This window comes from Rousettus aegyptiacus, unplaced genomic scaffold (assembly GCF_014176215.1).
Source record: "Rousettus aegyptiacus isolate mRouAeg1 unplaced genomic scaffold, mRouAeg1.p scaffold_m13_p_3, whole genome shotgun sequence".
NCBI classification, from domain to species: Eukaryota; Metazoa; Chordata; class Mammalia; order Chiroptera; family Pteropodidae; genus Rousettus; species Rousettus aegyptiacus.
Window position 1 is genome coordinate 6,262,548 of NW_023416306.1, and position 23,524 is coordinate 6,286,071.

General features: G+C 55.0%; 1 protein-coding gene across 1 annotated transcript in view; it reads left to right on the plus strand.

The window, feature by feature from the left end:
- Positions 1-23,216, plus strand: part of ENG (endoglin) — a 28,301-nt gene extending 5,085 nt beyond the window's left edge. The window contains exons 2-15 of the mRNA XM_016163747.2: positions 2,658-2,800; positions 11,136-11,276; positions 13,844-14,006; positions 14,667-14,832; positions 15,090-15,216; positions 15,643-15,817; positions 16,059-16,201; positions 18,774-18,911; positions 19,142-19,180; positions 19,657-19,773; positions 20,102-20,353; positions 21,120-21,174; positions 22,184-22,285; positions 22,411-23,216. Coding sequence (XP_016019233.2) covers positions 2,658-2,800; positions 11,136-11,276; positions 13,844-14,006; positions 14,667-14,832; positions 15,090-15,216; positions 15,643-15,817; positions 16,059-16,201; positions 18,774-18,911; positions 19,142-19,180; positions 19,657-19,773; positions 20,102-20,353; positions 21,120-21,174; positions 22,184-22,285; positions 22,411-22,535 — 1,886 coding nt within the window. The 3' untranslated portion in view covers positions 22,536-23,216. The remainder of the gene's footprint in view (positions 1-2,657; positions 2,801-11,135; positions 11,277-13,843; positions 14,007-14,666; positions 14,833-15,089; positions 15,217-15,642; positions 15,818-16,058; positions 16,202-18,773; positions 18,912-19,141; positions 19,181-19,656; positions 19,774-20,101; positions 20,354-21,119; positions 21,175-22,183; positions 22,286-22,410) is intronic.
- The last annotated feature ends 308 nt before the right edge of the window (positions 23,217-23,524 follow it).

The window sequence follows — 23,524 nt, forward strand, 5'->3', positions numbered from 1 at the left end:
CCAAGGCGACACACAAGGTGTGAAGTGGGTGCTGGTTGTTGGGAGCTGGACTGTCTGGGTTCAAATACGGGTCCTGCCACTTAATAGTTGGGTACCTGGGGGCCAGTTCTTGCACCTACCTGATCTTGCGTTTCCCCATGTGTCAAACGGTTATCATAACAATGCCCACCTCGTGGGCTGCTGTGAAGAGGAAATGAATGAGCTCACGTGATGATGCCTCGAAACAGTACCTGGTCCCAGCGAGTAGGACAAAAGCTGTTTTGCAAATGGGGAAACTGAGGCTCGGAGAAGTTAGGCTTTTGGTCAAGGCAACAGGTGTTTCAAGAGGCAGAACTGGGATTTGACCCAGGACATCTGACCCCGGAGCTGCTTTTCTTGACCATTGCTGTCTGTGGCCTCCCAAGGAGCTGGAGATGGCCATTTAGAAAGCCCCAAGGTGGCACCGCGCTCGTGGGTCAGTAAGGAGGAGGCAGGTGGCTCTCGGGTCTCTCACTAGGCCGGTCACCCAGGCTCCCCAGAGGCGCCTCCTCCAATTTAGGTCCCGGGAGGCCCTGGCGTTTCCCTTGGTGCCCGGGGATTGTTTTCAACTCTGTCTGGGCCCGCCTCCGGCTCCAGGAGACAGGCCCCGGGCGGGCGTCATGCTCCCTCCCGTCTCCCCATTCTCGTCTGTGGGGTGGGGGCCGCCAGGATTCAAAAAGGCCCCAAAATAAATGGACCTCTTATCTGATCTCCCAGCCTGGCCTGTTATCTGATCATTACATAATGGCCAGGCCTGTGGCCTCTCCCGCTGACGGCATGGAGGAGGTGGCCCAGGCGGCCCCGGCAATCCGGGAGGAACTGGGGTTCCTGGAAGTCTGGGGAGGGGGCAGGGAAAGTCCAAAGGGAAGGAGGAAGGCGCTGCGCTAATCTGCAGGCCAGACCCTGGGTCATATGGGGAGAGGTGGGTCTGAGGCGCAGCCTGGTCAGCCAGGTGCAGTGCGACTGGAATATCCAGCCTCTCCAGGCCTCAGTATCCCCATCTGTACAGGAGGGGCTCAGACTGGCTAACAGCCAAAACATGTGTGTTCACCGATAGGAAGAGGGAGAAGGTGGGGAGCTTAGGGGCTCGGTGGTCACAAGGGTTGGGACAACGGGAGCTGGTGCCAGCCCTTGAGTCTACGGAAAGTGATGGAGTCGGCCGGCCGGAGGCGTCAGAGCCTCTCAGAGGGCCAGCCCCGGCAGTGACCGGAGTCAAGCAAATAATTGTGATCGAAAGGACGGCCAGATGCTCCTCCTCACGGAGTCCTCCCGACGACCTCGACAGGTTGTGTGCGTTCTACTCCTATTGATCCTTTTCAGTCAAGAAAGCCAGAGCCCAAACTGATGAAATCATTCACCAAAGCCACATGGTTAGCAAGTGTCAGGCCTGAGATTCAATCCCAGGTCAGATCGCCTCTAGGGGACCTTGCTTTTAACCAAAATGCCACGTTACCTGGGCACTCTGGAGTCCCTGGCACACAGGACAGGTCGAGGACAAGGACTTATAAGGCCCAGGCCTCCATGGTGGCCAAATGTCCCTGTCCTGAACTTGTCCTTCCCAAGATGTTGCTGGTGGATGGTGTCGCGTGGCTGGGAGGCCCTCCAAGTCCTTCTCTGACCTCTGGTGGTCCTGAGCCCAACAAGGCGGCGGAAAGGCGGAGAAGAAGGCTGGGTTAGGCAGAGACAGCCCAGTAACCTGGGATTCAGAAGAAGCTTCCCTACCCCCTTCCCCCGAGCTGGCGTCAGCTGGACGTGTGGCCAGTCCCTCCGCGCCCATCTTTGATCTCCAAGAAAACAGGAAGCCAGCGCGACAAGAAGCCAGCGCGACAAACTTCCAAACAGTCTCCCCTTCTCTGTCCTCCTTCCCTCCTCCGGAGCCACCTCCCCCCTCCCCCGGCACATTCCTTGGGACGAGGTGTAGGGGCCTCATTTCCCCTTCCTCCTCTGCTGGGTCAGGGTGAAATTCCATTGCCTTCCCTCAGGACCCGCGTTTCCGGGCAGCACAGGGGCAGGCTCCGCGGCGACTCCTGCTGACCTGGGCCACCCCTTTGGCTCACTCTGTCCCTTGGGGCCAGGAGACTCTCAAGGTTCCATTCTTCCCGGCTTCCTTGATGCACCAGAGGGGGGAGTTTTGTCTGCTGATCTCAGCTCTTGCCTTCCTTTGGAGTTTACCAACCTGGACACACTTGGGTGTATGGACGAGTGGGTCTTACCACTCAGGTAAAGTCGCTGGTTGTAACACATATCATATAGGATGCCCAGTTACATTTGAATTTCAGGTAAACTATGAAGAAATTTTAGCATAAGTATGTCCCATGCAATATTTGGGAATATACTTATACCTTAAAAATTACTCTTTTTTTTTTTAATTTTTTTCGAATTTAACGGGGTGTCCTACATTGTATCTGTAAACCTTACATCTAGTAGCGCAGTGACTGTGGGCAAGAGACTTTTCCCGTCTGAGCCTCAGTTTTCTCTGTCTGTGGAAGGGATATGGCACCTACCTCATGAGGTAGCTGTGAAGACGCAATAAAGCCCTGAGTTAGTGCCAAGCACCCAGTAGGCATTCACAAAGTGGGAGCAGCCGTGGTCACCTTTGTCTTATCGGGCCCTCTCTCCCTCTGTGCTTCACCAAACAGGTCATGCAGAAACTGTCCATTGTGATCTACAGCCTGTGGACTCCGAGGTGACATATTTCACGAGCCAGGTTTCTGAGGGCTGCGTGGCTCATGTTCCCAACGCTACCCTCGAAGTCCACATCCTCTTTCTGGAATTCTCAAGGGTGAGTGTCTGATGGCAGGGTCAGGCGGGGGCCCAGTGATGGATGAGGGGAGCCTTCCTTGTGACTGTCCCTGAAGCAATGGGCCGAGTCCTCACCAGGGCCCCCGTCTGGAGGGTGATACGGGCATCTCTCAAGGCCTGGGAAGGCTGCCATTTCCGGGGCCCGCATTGGGGTAATCTCCTAGATGCCACCACAAGACCCAGGTGGGAAGGACTGGGTTTGGCTGGGCACCGAGTAGAGGAGAGGCAGTGGAGCGGACCAGGTGAGTTGTTGCTCATGCATCTCCAGTGGTGGGAGCTCATTGCTTCGAGGCGGACACCTCTACTCTAGGCAGCTTTGACTTGGAGAAAGTGCTTCCCTCAGTCGAGTCCCAATCTCCCTCCCTGGAGTGTCCCCCACTGAACATCTGTGAGCTGGTGAGCAGCCCCCTGGAGATTGGAAGCCAGCAACGACAGCCTCAGAGATTTTTCTTTCCCTGAGAACCCCCCTGAGGTCCGCCACTTAGTGTGTCTAAGTCTTTCTAAAGAACAAGACATTTACTGAGCACTTGCTATGTGCTAGGTCCTATGCTAGGCCTACTATGTGCCAGGACGTGAGTTAAACATATTAACATATGTCAAGCCTCCCAAGGGCCCACCTGGCAGGGTCTGTTATTATCCCTACTTTTCAGAGGAGGAAACTGAGGCAGGCCTGGAGAGGTGAAGGCACACGCCCAAGGCCAGAGTTCACACTAGACCTCCAGGGACTCCAAGCCAGGCTGTCACCTGGCTGCCCAGGGATCTCAGTGTTGAGGCAGCGTCCTGGCCTGCCTGGGCTAGTGACCACACCTGGCTGATGTGGCCTCAGGTCCTGATAGTGAGTTAGTGGTGTCAGCTCAGGGTAAACTTGTGGCCAAATCGCCCCTGAAACTGTTAAGTTGCCCTGCGTTTGTGTGGTGATAAGACAGTGCCCAGACCACCAGTATCGGGGGGACTTCTCCCCACCGCCTTCCTGCCACGGGGACTGTGGGCCTCGATAATCCCCAAGCTGCAGATAGCGCCAAACACACGCTATATGGTTTTCATAGCCATTGTAAATTTTTTCAAGTTTGGTGATGATATGAAAAAATAAGATTGTCCTCTGGAAGTTCATTTGGTTTGTCCTGATGTTCAGGTCTTTATGCCTCCTCTGGGTGACTGGGGTTCCCCCACCCTAATCACTCGACAGTGGCCCAGAGTCAGAGAAAGGCCCCCTCCAAGCACCCAGGTCTGTGGGAGGCAGAGGTGTAGACGGCCAGCCCAAATCCAGGTGATTGGTGCCTCCTTGGGCAAGGCAGGACAGGGCTACCCCAGCTGCCGTGGGATTAAGCAGGGCTTCCTGGAGGAAGCATCAACAGCAGAGACAGCCAGGAGCTCACTGAGCGAAGGGGGTGAAGGCGAAAAGCGGAGGAGAAAGTAAACGCCCCGGCGGGGACGTGAGCCTTGGCTGGGGGCGGCGTGCTGTTTGCTGTGGCAGGAGCTCACGGTGACCCTTGAAACGGGGCTGGGGAGACGGAAACGACCTTGTCATCGTAGTAAGGTCTTTATTCCGTGGGTAGTGACAAGTGTTTAGGGGCATGGCAAGGTGTCACTGCAACTCAGGTCATCCTAGAGCTCATGACAACAGAACGTCTCTGTCCCCTTCTGCCTCTCCCAGAGAACTCGGTCCAGGGAGCGTCTGGCCTTTGATTCAGGAGTCAGGCTGTGAGCGCCAGGCTTCCAGGCGTGTGTGTTTGAGAGGGCGGTGGAGCGAGCTGGCGTGCAGGAGGCTGGGCCTCTCCAGTCCTGGATCTGTCACTGGCCAGCACTTCGTGTAGTGCCTGCCATGCCGAGGGGGCTCCTTCTCCCCACTCTCCAACAGACACACATTCCCTGCGCTCAGGGACTCACCAAAGAATTACAGAGTATCAGAATCTGGGCCAAGGCCTGGCATATGCCAAGTAACTATGGAACGTATACATGAATGAATGAACGAATGAATGAATGAATGAAGAGTGGATGAATGAATAGAGGCACTGCTATGTGACCTTGATGTAGGGGTTAAGAACATGGGCTCTGGAGCCAAGCAGCCTTCAAACTGAACTTTGGTTCCCCAACTTATGGTGGCCCGACCTGGGGGCTACCTCTCCAAGCCTTGGTTTTCTGATGAGAAACATGGAGTCGAGCATCCCCACTCCTCAGGGGGCCGGGAGAATCCAAAGGGACAGGGCAAGCAAAATACTGAGCACAGGGCTGCGCAGAGTGACTGCTCGAACGCCCGTAGCTGTGGCTCGTGTAGTTATCGTGAGGGTCCCCTTTGGGTTCCATGTCCCGCCTGCAAATACCCTCATCTTGCCATGCATGCTACAGTTCATGGAACATGCTCACGTCAGTCAACTAATTCGATCCCCCAAGGTTATTGCCACCAGGTGGCTGAGGCAGGGGCCGTGAATTCATTTTCAGGGGGAGCAACTGAGGTCCAGCCTGATGGAGCCCTTCCCTCGCCCCTCCCCCACCCCCGGCCCCCTGGTGCTCCTGACCTCCTTGGTCCAAGGGTCGAGCCCATGATCCCTCTGGACTGGACTGCTGTGACGCTGAAGGACCCGCGGTTTTCCTGGGAGGCACCTTCTTCCCCAGGCAGCCCCAAAGAATGGGGTCCACGGCCCCACAGTCCCCCTCTACTAGTCCTCACCAGGTACCTGCTCTGTGCCCAGCCTGTGTTGGGCACTGATGGTGCAGAGAGGAAGCAGACCCAGCCCCTGCCCTCGGGCCGCTCCCAGGCCGAGGTAGGCAGAGGTGAGAATCAGCAGCCCTGGTATTAAGTGACGGAATTGGCACTTGGGGGGAGTAGGTATGGGGGCCGAGGGCCCCAGTGGGATGAGCACTGAACGTGGAGGGAAAGGGGCATTCGGGCAGTGACTCCCAGTGTCTACCCAAACAGAAAGGGGGTCAAAGACATTCCAGGCAGAGGGCAGCGCATGAGCAAAGCCCTAAAGGCAAGGAACACAAGCCGGCAGCTGTAGCGTGGGCAGCCCGCCGCCTTAACAAGCAGCCCAGTCCCTCCCGGCCTGTGGCTGCCTCCTTCACATCCTGGCTCAGCCACACAGCTTTCCCATGCATCCCTGCGAGGCCTTGGAATCCTCACACTTCCTGCGGGTGGGCGGCAGATGAGCTGCGGCAGCCAAGAGCCTCGGGGAAGAGAGGTTCAGTGTGCGTGCGTGTGTGTGTGTGTGTGTGTGCATGCGTGCGTGTGTGTTGGGGAGGTTTGCAGACAGGCGAGAGACGAGGGGGCTGCTGGGCCGGGGCTCTATCTCACCGGGTCCCCAAAGGGCAGGCGGGAGCCTGGATTCCGGGAGAGGGCCCAGGGTCACATCCTGACCCGCGGAGACAGGAAACCGGCCTGGTGTCTCAGCGGTTCCCGTCAGGCCGATTGTACTGATCTGCTGTCCTTCTAACAAACCCCAGGCAGCAGGGCCAGAGCTGGGACAGCCGCTCATTCAACCCACTTCTGGGTAAACTCTGGGAGCCCATGTCCCTCCCCGAAGCCCATGGAACCTGCTGGGCTTTTGCACTGACTCGCTCCTGACCAGAGGGGCCGGCCAGGCCGTCAGTCAGAAGGAAAGGGAGAGGGAGCCCGGACTCCTCCAGAATGTCCTGGCAGGCTGTGAAGGGCTGTGGAAGGCAGTGGTGCCCTCACACCTGGGCAAAGGGGGATCCTGCCCAGGCCCTACAGTTAGTGGCGCCTCTCTGGTCCTCTTCCAGTTGCATCCCTCCCCTGGGTTGCCCGCCTGGAACTTGCACCCCTCTCCCCCTCAGCCCGTGCCGTGGGCACCCAGGACTCCACAGTTTCCTGCCCAAGTGCACCGAGCTTCCTCTCACGGCGTCACGTGGGCTTTTTCTCGTCTCATCCTTTAGAGACAGTTGGTGTAAACTCCCTTAGACATGAAGGACGGCAAGGTGACTACTTGTGCGGGGCGGGCACAGCAGAGCTTGGGCGTCTAGGCTGGCTTGTCACATGCGTACTCATGAAGAGAAGGGGGTGAGCTGGGGGCCAGCGGCTGCCATTTGTACTCCGGCTTGCAGATATTTGGGGCAGGCTTGGGGGAGGCGCGTGGACCAGGAGTCAGACGGGCCGTGAAGGGCTTTCGTCAGCTCTCTCACTGCTGCGTCCCTGGTGTCCAGCCCAGGGTCAGTCTGGTAATAAATATCAGATGGATAGAGGGCTAGATAAATGGATGAATGACGGACGGATGAGTGGATAATGGAAGGAAAGAAGGAGAAGCATATATACTCGCAAACGCTGGCTGGTTGGCTGTCGCCCAGGGGTTAGTGGTCTCACTATTGTTCATCTTTGGTTGTTTGGGAGTGGTGGTCTTGTTCTCTGCCTAGTTCCTCAAGGACAGAAGCCCCAGGCTGGGCCCAGTGCTGGCCTCAGACAGGCAAAAGATGCGGGGCGATGGGGAGAGTAGGAGGTGACCAGGGCCCTCAGCGGGGCCAAGTAGCATATCTCTCCTGGAGCCACCTGGCCAGAGACCATGACTCCCAGATGCCAAACTCTGGGACCTCCAGCAGGGAGGATGAAATCCAGCGGTCACACTAAGCCTAACTCCTCCCTGCACATGTGGGGAGACTGAGGCCCAGAGAGGGGATGCCATGGAGAGTGGGGCTGAGGTATGTCCCAGTTCCGGCTAACCGTTGCCCACCGCTAACGCCAGCCTTCCCGGCCCCCGGATCTTGGCATCTTTGAGCGAGGAGGGAACTGCAGGCCTACTATGTATTTAGCCAGGCACTGGACAACCTGCTTTGCAGGCAGAATCTCATTGAATCCTCACAAGTTTCCGAAGTGGGCATATTTTTTCAGCCCCCCCATTTTCCAGATCAGGAAACTGAGGCTCAGAGAGGGGAAGTGACTGTCCGGAGTCACAGGCTAATGACTAAGCTTGCATTTGAATTCAGGTCAGTCTGGCTTTGACCCCTTCCTTGGCCACGCTGTCTGTATGTACCATCCGAGCCTGCCTGGGTGGACAGAGGGACGTCTGGCTCCAATGTGGTCGGCTCCAGTCTGGCCCTAGGAGGGTGGGGGCTGCAGGCAGCCCCGAGGAGGCTCCACTCCTAGAAGAATTGCTGGAAGCGACTTTCTATAAGCGGCTACTAGTGCTCAGGGCCTCCTCACCGAAATCCCCCCTTCCCGCCACTGACTGCCGGGCCAACAATGGCATCTGTGGGACACTGGCACAAAAATAGAAACGAGGACTCCCGCCTACCAGCACAGGGAGGGAACCGGGGCGACCCAGGCTGGCCCAGGTTGCAGAGCTGGGGGTAAGGAGGTGGCCGCCCGCCTCGGCTAGGCTCACAGAATTCCCAGTCTGGCCCTCAGAAGACTGGGAGTGTGGAGGCGGGGGCTAGGCAGGCCCCTTGCTTTACCTTTAGGCCCCGGCCTCGGAGGGAAGAGGGAAGTTAGCGTGCGTGTGAGTGACCTCGTTGATGAGTCAGGGCCACGGGGTGGAAACGTTTGCTGTGGAAACCCTGACTGTTTTGTTCTGGTAAGCAGCTGGCCCCGGCGAGGCCCGGGAGCTCCGAGACCCCAGACAGCCCCGTGTTCCGGCCTTTCTGCCTCCCTGACAGTCCACGTTGCCCACGCGCTGTGTGGTCCTGGCCTGTGACTGCCCCTCTTTGTCCCCGGCTCCCCCGGCCCCACCCCGCACCTTTCCTTTAGCTCCCAATTCTCCAGGGCAGGACTCAGTGACAACTAAGTGGTGTGTGAACTCCGGGAGAGGAGCTGAGTGTCATGACAAAGGTTCCCAAGTTCCAGTCTCCTCGTTCCCTTGCCCCTAGCATGGCCTGACCTTGACCTCCACTTCTTTTTTTTTGGTTTCTTTATCCAGATCCCCACCTGGTATTGGTCCCCAGCCCTGTCCTTTCCGCAGGTGGGGAAACTGAGGTACACAGGAACAGGGAGAGTTGCCGAGCAGCAGCGGGAGTAGATGTTCGCAGGCTTTTTCGTTCCAGCTCAGGGGCTGCGCCCCCTTGGCCGCTCTCTCTGTCACCCGTCGGTGCTCTCGGCCTGCAGTGTCCACCGAGGGCCAGAGAACGTAGCCCGTGGCATCTCCAAACCACGGGGCTCATCTTCTGTCCTGTGTGGGGTCTCAAAGTTCATTCCTCAGGGTAAGGACAGACTGATGGGGCTGTGCTGAGAGGGAGGACATTGTCCGGGTGAGCTGCCGGGACAGAGGTCCAGGGGCCGTGGGCGCCACTCGGGCACCAGACCAACTTCGCCACTCACCAACAGTTCCCTTGGCGGGTTTCCCACTCCAAGTCTCACTGGCTGCATCTGTAAAATGGGAGAACACCTGCCCCTCTTCTGGTGAGCACACAGGGCCAGGCACAGATCTGGCAGAACCACGTGAAATTACTGATATTCAATTGTCGAACGGTCAACAGCTTATCGCGATAAAACTCGCCCCTTTAAAGTGTGCAGCTGAGTGGGTCCTAGTGTCTCTATGGAGTTGTATAATCACATTCGATTGTTCAAGCTATTAGTACATACACAGTCAAGGTACGGAAGCTGGGGTGTGTCCTTGTCAAAGGTTCTGGCTGGCCCGCTGTGACCGGGACTTTCCTGACCTCACTGGAGTGGGTCTCCCTTCACCCCCATTACTTTCAAGTAGTGATCACAATCCTGGAACAAAACGTCAGTTCTGATATTCAGATTTGTGTTTCGTATTTTACCAAAATGTGATATTAAATCCAGTATTTAATTTTTTAAGTGTTTAGAATGCATAATATTTTTTTAAATGGATGAAACAAGAGATTTCAAAAACCAAAAGTTATAAACCCATCAGACAGCATTAATGGACAAAAAATATGAATTTATATGAACATAAATTTCAAACATATCTATCATTCTACTATAAATTAGCATAAAAATAATTCAAAAATAAGTAAACCAGCTCATTAAAATAAAAAATATTTGCCAAACCTTGAAAACAGAACATTATTTGCTTTTTTTTTTGTTTTGTTTTAAAGAGCAAACCTACAAACAAAGAGTGATTATGGTGTCATTATTGAGTAATGGAAATATTTCTGGGCAGATTTTTTCCAGCGGCTGAAACGCTCTCTGGCCCTGTGACATCAGCTGGGGATATAGCCAGGAGATGATTAAAAGCAAAATCTAAAAACTTTCCACTGATCTTTTTGTCTTGAAATCTCTGTCTCATTTTTGATAAGTTTAAGGAGATTTGGGGGATCGAGTTTTGTCTCTTTGTAGAAACTGCCAACTTGGAGAGCAGCTGGAGTCTGTGTTTTCGGTAAAGTGATTCCATGTGTCTTTGTCCTTGTGAGTCTGTGGCGGAGCTTTGGGAGCATACACTTGTCTCAAGTTCAGTAGCTCGCACTCCTCTGGATCAGAAAGGCTTCGAGAAGAAAGTGTTGTTCTTCCAGTAGAATCTTTGCCTTTGTGGATTGCTGTGTTCTTTTTCTCCTTGGCGATAAGGAGGTAGAGAAAAACGTGGCTGGGCGGTCTAGAGGTTGAGCGAAGCAGCCTGCCCAGGTCCGTATCCTATCTCCATCCTTCCTTGCTGTGTGTTCTTGGGCCAATAACTTCGCTTCTCTGTGCCTTGTTTCCTCATCTGGAAGTGAGACTAATAATGGTGCCTACCTCTTAGGGTTGGTTGTGAGGATTAAATGAGTCAATACATAAAGCACTTAGAACAGTCCTGGCACATAGTAAGCACTCTATAAGCGTTAGGCATCATTATTGTTGTTATTCTGGAAGCATTTTAAATACGTACACAATGATTAACTAAAAATTTTAATGCCGCAGGTACCTCTCAAGATGTAAATGATCTCAACTTCACATTCTTATAAGAGATCGAAGTAATGGTAGTGTATCAACAAAAATATGGACGTTCTAGTACTTATAATAGTAAGACAAGCAGTAGTACTACAAACTGAGGAGGGGCTGATGCCTCGATACCACTGTATAGGGACAGAGAAAGGGCACAGGGTACTTTCTGTGGCACACAGACGCTCGCAGGCCTGGTACACAACAGGTGCTCAATAGAAACAACAAACCTTGATCGACTGTTGGATGAAGTTCAGGCTCATCACATTTTTTTCTTTATGCCTTTGGATTTCCTGGGACTAACCTCTTTCATTCATTCAGCGAATCTTTTCTGAGCGAGTCCTGAGGGCCTGGCACGATGCTAGGCCCTGGGAGGCAGGGCGGGGAGGACGGGGTGAACGCCCACGGGGTATCCGTTGCCGCCCCTGGTCTGGGGGGCGCGGTTTGCGCCAGTCTGACTGGTGTGTTTGTGTGTCTCTCCCCTGCCTCTCCCCAGGAAGTGTCAGAGCTGGAGCTGACTGTCCACATGTCCCGGCCAAATGGCACCCGGCCACGAGGGGTGCTCCTGGTCCTCGGCATAGACAAGTATGTTATCGTGAGCCTGAAGACCCCAGGAATCCCACTCCACCTGGCCTTTGTGAGTGTCACCTCTGACCGCAGGCTGAGGCACCAGCCATGGGAGGGCCCTGCCTGGCGGATCCTGTGGGGCCCTGCCTGGCGGAGAGAACCCAAAAGTCAACAGGGTCTGGGGTAGAGTCCAAGCCTGGATTTGGGATGCAGGTGGATGGACTACCCTGGCCAACTCCATCCTCTCGCATAGCCTCAGTTTCCCCATCTGTCCGGTGGGAGAATTGGACTCGATGACATCCCATAGAATCCTCTGGTCACTATCTTTGGGAAATGTTACAAGACATTTATTTGAAAATATTTAAGTACGGAGGAAAAGGGTCAGGAGGAAACCTAACCACATGTTAACTATAGTTATGGCCGGGAAGTGGGATTAAGAGAGATGTTTATTTTGTAAGATTTGCTCTAATTAACATGGCCTATATTGCAGAAAAAATTATTTTTTAAAAACTCAAGTTTTAAGAGAGGAGGTAACCGGCTGGGACCCACAGCGAGGGGGTTCAGGGCTGGAGGAAGTGGGGTGGTCTGTCAGCGCTGCCTCCTCCTCATGGAGGCCCTGGAAGGTGACCCCGATGTGAGCAGCTGTTGTTTACAGCCAGAAAAAGTGGGGCGGGGTGGGGGTTGCCAAAGACAGCAAAGACAAGGAGAGAGAGAGAGAAAAAGAAAAACGGAAATGGAAAGAGGGTGGGCCTGTTGTAGGAAGGACAGACAGACAGACACTGAGAGACAGGTAGGGGAGAGAAGCTGGAGACCCCAAGACAGACCCGGATGCAGGGCCGCTTGGGAGACAAGCCAGAGACGGACAAGTGTGGGCAGGGGGAGGGGGAAGGACCCAGAGATGACTGGCATGAAGGCCCCCAGCGGGAGGGAGCTCCCAAGCCAGGCCTTGTAATGGCTCCTCCTCACCCTTTTTCATCCCTTGCCCTCTGGAGGTGGCCCAGGCGGGGGATCTGAGCCCAGCGTGGTGCTGGGTGATGCAGAGAACCGGAAATGTGCCCCGCTGCCAAGGCTGGAAGGTTTCAGCAGCCACCGGCTCCTGCCTCGGCCACACCTTCCCCTGCCTTCCTCCCTGAGCTAAGAATACCCAGGGGTTGGGGGGGGGGACCGTTGGAGCTGCTAGCAGCCTTGGCCTGCAGGGACACCACCGGAAGGGCCATAGCCCGGCTGGGGACGCTGGCCTCTGCACCAGGCAAATGACAAACACCTTGCCTTTTCATCCCCATTATAGCCCCATTTTACAGACCAGGACCCTGAGAGTAAGACTGGGTAAAGTTCCTCCCACATCCTCCAGCTCTAGACCACTGCCCCCACCCTTCCATCACGGGGGCTGGCTTCCTCACCCAGGTGCTCATCACTTTGCCCCCTTCTTAAAGTCCTGCCCCATTCAAGGTGGACCGTTCTGTGCTGTCTTCCCTACAGTCCCCCTTAGTATCTGGTCTGAAGCCTTTATGCCACTTTAGCACAATGCCCTGGCTTTGGAGATGGACTGTTAGACCTCTGAGTCTGAGACTTCAACAGCTTCCTCTGAATCCTTTGGCTTCAAGAGAACACCTCCACCAGGAAGCCATCCCTGTTTTCTTCCCTGCCCATCAGGGTCTCTCCTGGGGAATGGTCAGTGGGGACAGTGAGGTGCTGAACCCCCCCAAATTCCCATCCCTGTCCATCCAGGGGAACTGTCTTGCTCCTTTGTTTCTTATTAAATAATATCCTCTGTCTTTTGTTGTTTCAAATGACTGAATACATAGCTAGTTTCTGCATGGTAAGATCCCCCAGGGAAGGGCCCATACCATCTCTATTTATCTTCCTTCGTCCCTCACCCTACATAACCTTCTGAAGGGAGGGGGGGAGTGAGGTAGGGCGGGTTGGGTATGGGAGGGGGGATTCGGGAGGGCTTGTGAGTCTGTTATCGGCTTAGGAAGCTCGTCAGTACGACCCGGAGGCCTGTCCTTCTCTTCCTCTCTCTTTCTCTCTCTCTCTCTCTCTCTCTCTCTCTCTCTCTCTCTCTTTCTTTTCTTTCTTTCTTTCTTGCATGCATGCACGAATTTCTTCCTTTTCTCCCTTCCCATGTGCAGGGAGCACCTGCCCTGTGCCAGGTGTCAGAGAGGAGCTGACAAGTCAGGATCCTGCCTGCTGGGCCTAGGGCCGGGAGCAAAGTCAGACAAATATTCCTCAGTGCTTACTATGTGTTGAGCACCATGCAGGGTTGGGCAAGGCAGAAACTGTCCCTCACTGACCCATAGAGTATAGGAGAAACAGACAGTAGCCACCTGGTGTCATAAATGTGGGTTGAATGATTATGCCTATGGAGGAGTGGGGGATGATTTTAGACAGGTGGATGAACAAAGACATGTGTCTATCCAGCCACCCAGGAATGGAAGGGAGATGGGGAAGGTCTGGCTTGCGGTAGGGGTGCTAGTTGGGTGGCTCTGGGCTGACCTGACTAGCCTCAGCATTCTCATCTCTGGCTGCCTCTGCTCAGCCAATGGGCTGCCTTCCCAAATAACCTCCTGACCTCCCGCATGGGACAGGGTACTCAGATCCAGGAACAGCACTCCGAGCTTTTGTGTGTCTCCCCAGAACCCCAACCTGGTCACCTTGAAAGGGTCCCCGGAAGTCAACACGACACGACTGTCAGTCTTCGCCAAGAGCCAGATCCTCAACTGGGCACATGCACAGGGCGCCATCACCTCTGTTGCCAAGCTGAACGACCCCAGAAGCATCCTCCTCCATCTGGACCAAGGTCAGCTTTCCCTACAGACTCTCTGGGCTCAGGACGGGAGGAATCTGCATTCCTCCGGCCCATTCCCCGGGTGTGGACGTTAAAGCTCCAGGAGGCAATGTGATTCGCCCCAGGTCACACACAGCAAGTCAGTGCTTTATTGGGACAGTAATTACCCTTTCACCAAATATCCGATTGAACCACTTGAAATCGCGACTTGTCAGTTTTTTGACCTATAAAAACAGCACTTTTATCTATTGCCTACCTACCGTGTGACTGTGCTAGGCATTTGAGGACTCTGTGGTGACAGACCCAGGCCCTGCCCTCCTGGAGCTGACACTGTGGTTGGGAGATGACAATAAACATGTACACAGATGAATTATAGAATTTCAGGTCATGGTAGATGCTATAAGAAAAATGTGGATGGGGCCGAGGTGCTGGTTGTTGTACATGTCCCTGACATGTGCCATGGTTCATACGTTATATGAACCCTGGGTTGACAGATGAGAAAACGGGAGGTGGGGGAGGGGAGGGACGCGACGCTGGTGGCGCGGGGAGGCTGGAGCCCAGGTCCTCCCGTGCGCCCCCGCTTCTCTGCTGCTTCGTCCTGCTTGCCTCACGATTACGGTGGGTAAGGGTGGGCTGCTCGGGGAGGCGACTGAGTCGCGCTTGTCTCTGCAGCGCCGAGGTCACCACCCTCCTGCAGTCCTGAACCCCACATGGACATGGGCCGCATGCTCGAATGGCAGCCACTCGCCGGGGCCTCGGTCCGCGGCTGCCGCTTGGCAGGTGTGACAGGCCAAAAGGAGGCACACATCCTTAGGGTCCTGCCAGGCTCAGAGGCCAGGTAAGAGTGCCCAACCCTGCCCCAGGCCCCACCCTTTCACACCCCTCCCCCACCTTATTAAGACCCGCCTTGTCCAAGCCTCAGCCCCGCCCCTGGCCGCCATCCCTGAGCCTAAGCTCCGCCCACCTTCGCCCCTGTCCCACATCCCGCCAGGTAATAGTGTAGAGGCTGCTATTCGACCCCAGGCCAGTCCCCGTCAGACCCCGCCCAACCCCGCGTTCCGGCCCACGGTGACGCAGGGGTCTGTCCACCCGCAGGCCCCGGACAGTGACTGTGAACGTGGAGCTGATGTGCCCTTCCGGCGATCGCGACACCGTGCTCATCTTGCAGGGTCCACCGTACGTGTCTTGGCTCATCGACGCCAACCACGACATGCAGATCAGGGTGAGTCTTGCTCCGCAACCCAGAGGGTCCTGTGCAGGCCCCACCAAGGCTCTCCAAAGAGAAAACCTTTGCACCAGCGCTCCGGCCCCCAGCCTTCACACATGCCGGAGACACTTCCGGCCCCGCCCTCCTCCTCTGCCCACGACCTATTCTTCCTTTCGCCAGTACCTAGATGGCACCTCCTCCAGGAAGCCTTCCATCAATCCTTAGGGAGTCAACCCACAGGGTCAGGGAAGGTTCTCGTAGAAGTGAATCCCATGCTGAGTTGAAAGACAAACGGGAGCCAGTAGATGAGAGGAGGTGGCCCAGGCAGAGGAAACGGCAGGAGCGAAAGAGAGAGCAGCGCTGAGGCCTGGCAGCACCCAGGCTGGGCTGCGCCCCCTGAATGTCAGTGGCTAAGGGCTCCTCCTCTCTCTCTGTCATTAGGCCACTGGTGAATATTCCGTCAAGATCTTTCCAGAGAATAACATGCCTGGCTTCGCGCTCCCAAACACACCGCAAGGCCTGCTGGAGGAGGCCCGGAGGCATAATGCCAGCGTGGTAGCATCCTTTGTGGAGCTCCCTCTGGCCAATGCCGTCTCACTGCGGGCCAGCAGATGCGGTGAGCGCCCAGCTCCCTTCCCTTGCCCGCCTGCCTTCCTTTGCCCTCCTCTTGGGTCCGTTGCTGCAGTGTGGCGAACACCACCGTGCAGCTGTGTGAGATGGGCAAGTTGCATCAACTCTCACTTTTCTCATCTGCAACATGGGAGCAGTGAGAGTAGCTAGCTACAGAAGTGCTTAGTGGCTGATTCACAGGGAGCCCTCAGTGACCCTCTGCCCGGCCTGCCTCTGCTACCCTGCAGGCAGTGGGCCGCAGACCTCACCCACACCTGTCCAGACCACCCCTCCCAAGGAGAGCTGCAATCCAGCGCTGCTCATGTCTCTGATCCAGCCAAAGTGCTCCGATGACATCATGACCCTGGTACTCAAGAAAAATCTCATCTCGGTAAGGGAACCCCTACCCCTCCGACCTGGGTGACATGGGCTGCTGGTCCCTTCTCAAGCCCAAGAATCTTGGGGTCCTAACCCAGGCAGGGAGACAAATCACATCCCTCTGCACGCTTGTTTTCCCACTTGTAAAATGGGGTTGAAAATGATCCCTACCCTGTGGTGAGAGTTAAATGAGGTCTGAACCTGCTGAGCAAGCTGGGGTACACAGGAAGTGCTCAATCAATAGATACTAGGTCGTTCCTTATTAATCCCAAACGCAGGCTGAGCAGGGTGGTCACCTATAATCTCTGACTTCTGCCTGATTGAGGAATGAGAGTATTTATTATAAAAATAACACAGCCTCTTCTAAGAATGTGGAAAAATTAGAAAAATTAGAAAAGAAGAAAATCTCAATCTCCCCATCCAAACACAGTGGCTACCAACATTTTGGCGTGTTTCTTTCTAGGATATTTTCTCTGTGAATTTCTGATATAGGGGGATAATATCAGATGGACTTGTTTGTCTCCTGCTATATTCACTTAACATATTTTTAGAACGTTGACATATCTACTTAATACCACATTTAACGAGCATATATTATTCCATCGTATTGACACACCATAATTAACTCCTCCTCCCTTGGTAGACATGTAGCTTGTTTCCAATTCTTCACTATTATAAGTTTGCAGAAAATGCTATTGCGCATGAAGCTTTTTTATAAGGGATTATTTTCTTAAGATAGATTTCCACATTAGTGAGATTACTGGGTCAAAATGAGAGAACATTCTAGAAGTCTTGATACATGTTAACAACCTACTTTCCAGATGACTCCAATTTTCACTGCTGCTTTATGAAAGCACTGTGACTCTCTCTTTCTCTCTCCAGACTATATTTTTGTTTTTTTAAAAAAACCTTAGCCAGTGTGGGAGGTGGAATATGGCATTCTTTGATTAGTAGTGAGTGTGGGCCTGGCTCCATGTGACTGGTAATAACCTAAATCTCTTTACTGCTGTGATGTGGTGCTTTCCTAGATGACTTTTATATGCTTTTTACATAAAGGAGAAAATGTCGGCCCTTGGTTCTTCATCCTTATCAAAATCATTTCTCCCAGTTTGGTACAGGTCTTTACATTTTGGCTATAGCGGTTTTTAACTTTTTGGACATTTGTGAGCATTGGGACACCCTTGCTGCCCATCTTCCCTTTGTCATGTCTTCTGGCCTTTCTGAGAGGCAGGAAATCTTGCTGCCAAAGCCTTGACAAATCATCCGTGGTCTCGGGGATTTTTAGAATGACATTTAAACCTGTGGTTAAGTCCACGTGGAAGTTTTTCGGGGTGTGAGGTATCAGGGGCTATGTGAAGCTCCACCTGTCGACTGCCCATCTCGTCTTCCTCCCCTGCCTGCGCCTGGCCCAATAGATGTCTGCGAGGTGAAGGGGGCGATACAGTGGCCAGTGATGGCCGGCATTACTGCTGCCCAGTCCCAAGGGGCCTGGACGAGTACATCATTTCCCATCGATCTTTGGAACAATACAGTGCACTAAAAAGAATGCCCTAGATCCATAAATACAGAGACAGAAAGATGTGTATGATTTGCTGTTCAGCAAGAAAACTAAGCATGAAGGACAGTGTGATGCCATTTGTTAAAAATACACACACGCCAACAAAATATCCACACGTTTTCTGTGAGTACATATGTCTGTATAGAAGAAGGCACGAAGAAAAGGGTCTCAACAGATTCGCCCCCAAATATGGGCACACTGTCTCATGGACTTATGGGACGTAGTCAGTGTGCAGAGTTTGATTTCCGGGCCCACTGTCACTGAGGCTTCCCCCAGTGAAAAGCCATTTTTATTTGGTGGGCTGATATCTTCTAAGCTGGCCCTGGGCAGCTGGGACAGCATTCTGGAGAAGTAGATGTGAGTCAGCTAGACTCAAGTGGGACCTCCAACAACCCGCTCACCTCTAAGACTCTGATATGCTATGATCCTGAGAGTGTGAGACCTTCCAAGAATTTTCTCAAACAGGAGACAGCAAACTAGGGCTGAATGCCTGTTTTTTTGTAAATAAAGTTTTATTGGCACACTCATCTGTTTACATGTTGATGGCTGCTTTTGGGCTATGAAGGCAAAGTTCGGTGATTATAATAGGCCATGGTCTGAAAAATGTAACATTTTGTATCTGGGTCTTTAAAGGTTTGCTGACCTCAGGTCTAAGAGTCTGTGGTTCTGAGACTGGATTATGCTGGTGGGGTGTGCATATATGTAGAACTCCAATAAATTTTAAAATTTTAATAGTTCTGCATTTATTTTAACATACAGTAGAAGACAAACAGTAAGTAGAAAATCAAAGTCATGATGTTACAGATCTTATTGCTTAGAACAAGCTAAGTACAAAAGTGAGTCAAGTTCAGGAAGAGTATGAAGTCTTAAATGGTGTAGGATGACGGAATCTTAACAAAAATGGAGAGAGCAGAGGAATGACTGTGATTTGGGACCCCTGGGTTCTGATCAGACCTTGGTGCTGGGGTGTGACAGACAGACCCCAGGGAGCTTGGTGCCTGATGGTGCCCCCTCAACCCTGGCCTAGACTCTGAAGTGCACCATCACGAGCCTGACCTTCTTGGACCCCAGCTGCCAGGCTGAAGACAGAGATGACCAATTGGTCTTACGCAGCGCCTACTCCACCTGTGACATGGAACTGACGGAAAATGTGGTCAGTAATGAGGTAAGAGCTGGGGCCGAAAGGCATCAGAGCCAGCCTGGTTGGTGCCCCCTCCAGGGACCGCCTCGATCCTCCAGGCTGAGGGGCATTTAGGAGAGCGGGGCATGGTGCCTAGTAGGAAGGCAAGCTCAGGTTAGCTGTGGCTGGCCCAATCTCTACATCTACCGTATTGGGTGGGATGCCCTCTGGAGTTCCTTCGGGCTCTGACCAGCTCCTCGGCTCTGTTCCTGCAGGTGGTCGTCAACCTCCTGTCAAGCTCATCACCGCAGCGGGTGAGATGGATGGTCACCGTGCTAACCCCTTTTGGTCCAGGGTCTTGGGGCCCCTTCCTGGCCGGGGAGGGAGCAGGCCTCAGGAAACTCAGGCTCATCCCAGCACCCCATGTGTCTCCAGAGTGTCTCAGCCTCCCCTTCTGTACAATGGGAGCAGTACTGTTACTGTTTAGGGCGACATTCTCAGCTAATCAGGGGGTTCTGGCACATACTGGCTGTGTGGCCCTGGGCAAATCACTTTAAGCTTCCTGGGCCTCCGGGTCATATCTGTTAGCAGTGGTATAAGAAAGGCTCCCCTGTGGGCGTGCTTAATGATCCGTCACTGAGATGACACATGGAAAGCGCATGTTTTTTTGTTCCCAAAGGTGAGGCTAGGGTCTGGCAACTAGAACATGACTGCTGCTCCCACCCCCACCCGTCACCTTCCTGGCCAGGTGCCTCCCCAACTGACCAAGCCTCCCTCCCGTCTCCTACAGAAAAAGGTGCAGTGCATCAACATGGAAAACTTCTCCTTCCAGCTGGGCCTCTACCTCACCCCACAATTCCTCCAGGCCTCCACCACCATCGAGCTGGGGCAGCAGGGCTTTGTGCAGGTACTGACCTTGATCTCTCAGGCCTGCCAACTCCCGAGATCTCTCAGAGCCTTTCTTCTCACCATTAGTACAGAGAAGAGGAGGATTTAACTTCCCAGTGGAAGGAGGGAGCGTGCACGGTGCATGACGGAGGGGAGAGATGGAAGAGGCAGAACCCAGAGACAGCGATTCGAAATGTCGCCTCCTCCTCCAGGCAGGCCCACTGCTCTCTCAGTCAGGGCTTAGGGGCAGGAACTCTAGCACGAGTCTAGCTGCTTTCGTGAGGGCAGGCAGGGTGGCGGGTTAAGGGTAACTGCCCATGCCTCGTCCCCCTTGCCCACCCATGCAGGTGAGCGTGTCTCCGTCGAACCCTGAGCTCATGCTTCAGCTGGACAGCTGCCAGCTGGATTTGGGGCCTGAGGCAGAGACCGTGGAACTCATCCAGAGCCAGGCACCCAAAGGCAGCTGTGTGAGCCTGCTGTCCCCGAGCCCTCACGGTGACGTGCGCTTCAGCTTCCTCCTCCGTAGCTACATGGTGCCCACGCCCAAGACTGGCACCCTCAGCTGCACCGTAGCCCTGAGTTCCAGGACGTGGTCCCTGGTGAGTGGGGCCTGCCAGTGTCAAGGGTGGCTTTCGGGTCTGGAGTTTCAGGGAAGGGACAGGACAGACCAGGAGGATGTAAGACCGGCTGGCGAAAGGCAGAGCCACAGTTAGATGTGTGGCTCCTGGCTACCAGGGGGTACTCTTTGTGCTACCCTATAGCCTCTGAAGGCTTTGCTGTGTCTGGGATATTGGTAGGATATGCAGCTGCAACCGTCCGTCTGTCCATCCATCCATCTACCCACCCACCCTGCCACCCAGTCATCCGCCCACCCACCCGCCCGTGTAATCTCGGTGAACAGGAGACCTCAGGGATGAGGGTTAACACAGAGGACTCGACTTTCTGATTTCGTTCATTTACTAGCCACGGTGCTTTACCATCCAGTGAGTCTCCACTCCCAGGCACTCGCCCCTGGACACACTCAGAGTCACCCCAGGCCCTGGCACGTAGAAAGCTCTCTGGTCGTATGAACCTAAGGAAGCCTCTGGGCTCATCTTTCTAAGGCGTTCGCGAGGGTAACGCATGCAGTGCGGAGTGCTCCCACAGTCCTCACAGGAGTTGGGGGCCTCCCACAACCTCACAGGAAACATTCCAGTAGCAGCCAAGGGCTGTCTGCCCAACACTCTTCCATAGACTCCAAGGCTCCCAGCCAGACGTGGTGGGATGGGATTCAAAGCCAAAGCCGTAGAGTGGGCTGCCCGGGAGGAAACCTGGAAGCTTCCTCTCGACGGCCGTGCCACCCACGGCTCTCTCTTCCTCCCCTAGGAAGTCCACAGGACTCTCTCCATGCACCTGAACATCGTCAGCCCTGGCATGCCTGGTGAGCACTATCTAGGTCTCTCTGGGGTTCAGGGGCTGACGTCAGAGTGGGGCACCACAAACAACCCAGAGGGAGGAGGCCCTGGCACACGGCAGGGTGGACCCCAGAGGGAGCAGCCCTGGGAGGCAGGTCGAGGGCTTGGCAGCCTGGAGTAGGGGCCGCAGCCGCATCTTCGAGCTGGAGAGCCTTTGGCTCTTCTCATCCCCACGGCTGCTGAGTGACATTGCTGGGGGGAGGGGGCCTCAGAATCAGTTCCGGATGGGACAGAGGACACCCTGGGGTGGTGCCGGCCTCACCCTCCTTAAGGCCCCCAGTGTGGAGGATGCCCCTTCAGCCCAGCATCCTCCAGCCTCGTTGTTAATTCCGTGTGGCTCCCACCCAGCGGGAGACTCCCACACTGGAAACAGAGGTGGGGGGTTACCCCCCTCTTTGCCAGGATGCAGCCCCCACTCCCAGCTCACACCCAGGAGAACAGGGGTGATAACTGCACTGCATGGATAGAAAGTCAGAGGCCCAAGGGGAGGCTGCTTGACCCACAGTCACACAGGAGTCAGGGGTGTGGGCGGGATGAGGCTTGGGGAAACCCAAGAGCAGAACCGAAGAGTCCTCAGAGGTGCTCTGGCCCGTCCCCACCGTGGTATAGGGCTCAGAGAGGGGCAGGGACCGACCTAAGGTCACACAGTGAGGCAGGGCGGGCTCTGGACTCCCAGGCCCCATTCTTGTTGCTCGGATTATACCATCTCTAAAATGTATGTCCATCAGCCTTGGGAGGCAGAGACATGGCCCAGAGGCCTGGCTAGGCCCTCCGGGTGGATGGTCACAGCAACCACAGGTTAGTGCCAGACATGGGTGTGACAGACCCATTTGCTACATGAGGAGACTGAGGTTCAGAGAAGCCAGGGCAGTGGCTGAGCTGGGACTCGCACCAACCCTGTGCTCTGGCCAGCGCAACAGGGCAGGGGGCCGGGGGAAGGCGGCACTGCTGACCGTCCCTCCCTCGGTGGCGCAGGCAAAACGCTCGTCCTGCCCGCCGTGCTGGGCATCACCTTTGGCACCTTCCTCATCGGGGCCCTGCTCACCGCCACGCTCTGGTTCATCTACTCGCACACGCGTGAGTATCCCAGGCCCCCACCGTGAGTGCGCAGGACCCTCCACCACCGCCTGGGGGAGCCTGGCAAAGCCTCTGGGGGAGTGGGGAGCCCTGGCCGGGGCCCTGACCTCCGCCCCTGCCCCCAGGTCCCCCCAGCAAGCGGGAGCCCGTGGTGGCGGTGGCTGCCCCGGCCTCCTCAGAGAGCAGTAGCACCAACCACAGCATCGGGAGCACCCAGAGCACCCCCTGCTCCACCAGCAGCATGGCGTAGTGCCCAGCCCAGGGCCCCAGGGGCCACCCGGCCAGCCCTTGCCCAACAAGAGAGACCGAGCAGCCACCAGCTGGGAACCACTGGTCATGAACTCACCCCGGAACCCCAACCCTTCCACTCGACCGAGGATGAACCGTGCCCTCTACGCCCGCCACTCCTGCCTCCCTCTCAGAAGCCTGCTGCCAGTGGGGGCACCAGCTTGGAATGCCTTGGGGTCCCCCCACCCCACCCTGCAGAACCTTCAAACTCAATGGGCCTGGGGTACAGCTGCCCTGGACTGCAGAGAGACAGACCCCTGCCCTGTATGTCCACATTGCTGTAGAAACCCAAGTCCCTGTCATTTTAAGCTGGATCCAACCTGGGCTGGGCAGAAGGCAAGGACTCGAAACAGACTCGGCCCTGCCCACCCAGGCCAAAAGCGCCTCCTCCGTGGCCAGCCCAGAACCACCAGGATCCAAGCCCAGAGGCATCCACACTTAGACTGGCACAACTCTGAGGGGCAGACTGAAGCCTAGAGGTGCCCAGCCTGGGAACGGGGGAGCCTAGCTCCTTCCTGCAACTGTCACACAAAGATCCCCTCCTGTCTAGCCCATCAGGAAGGCAGCAGATGGGAGTGGCCAGGCTGCCTGACCTGGGCCCACCCCTATATACTCACTACCAATAAATCAAACCATGAAACTAGTGCTGGGCTGGGCTGGGCGAAGGGGAGGAGCTAAAACGGGGTGGAGGAGATGGGGGGGTGCGGCTCTCAGCTCAAATTCTGGACCTGCCACTTATTGTCTGGGTGATTGTGGGCAGGTACCATGGCTTCTTTAGCCACAGTTACTTCATCTGTAACATCAGAACTCTCGATTGTAAGGTCTCTGAAGTCTGCAAAGCAGTGCCTGATGTATGGTCAATAGACATCAGGCCACCTGAGGCTCAGAACGGAGGAGGGAGAAAGGGACTCGTCCCAGGCCACACAGTCCAGGCTCCTACGCAATTCAGTT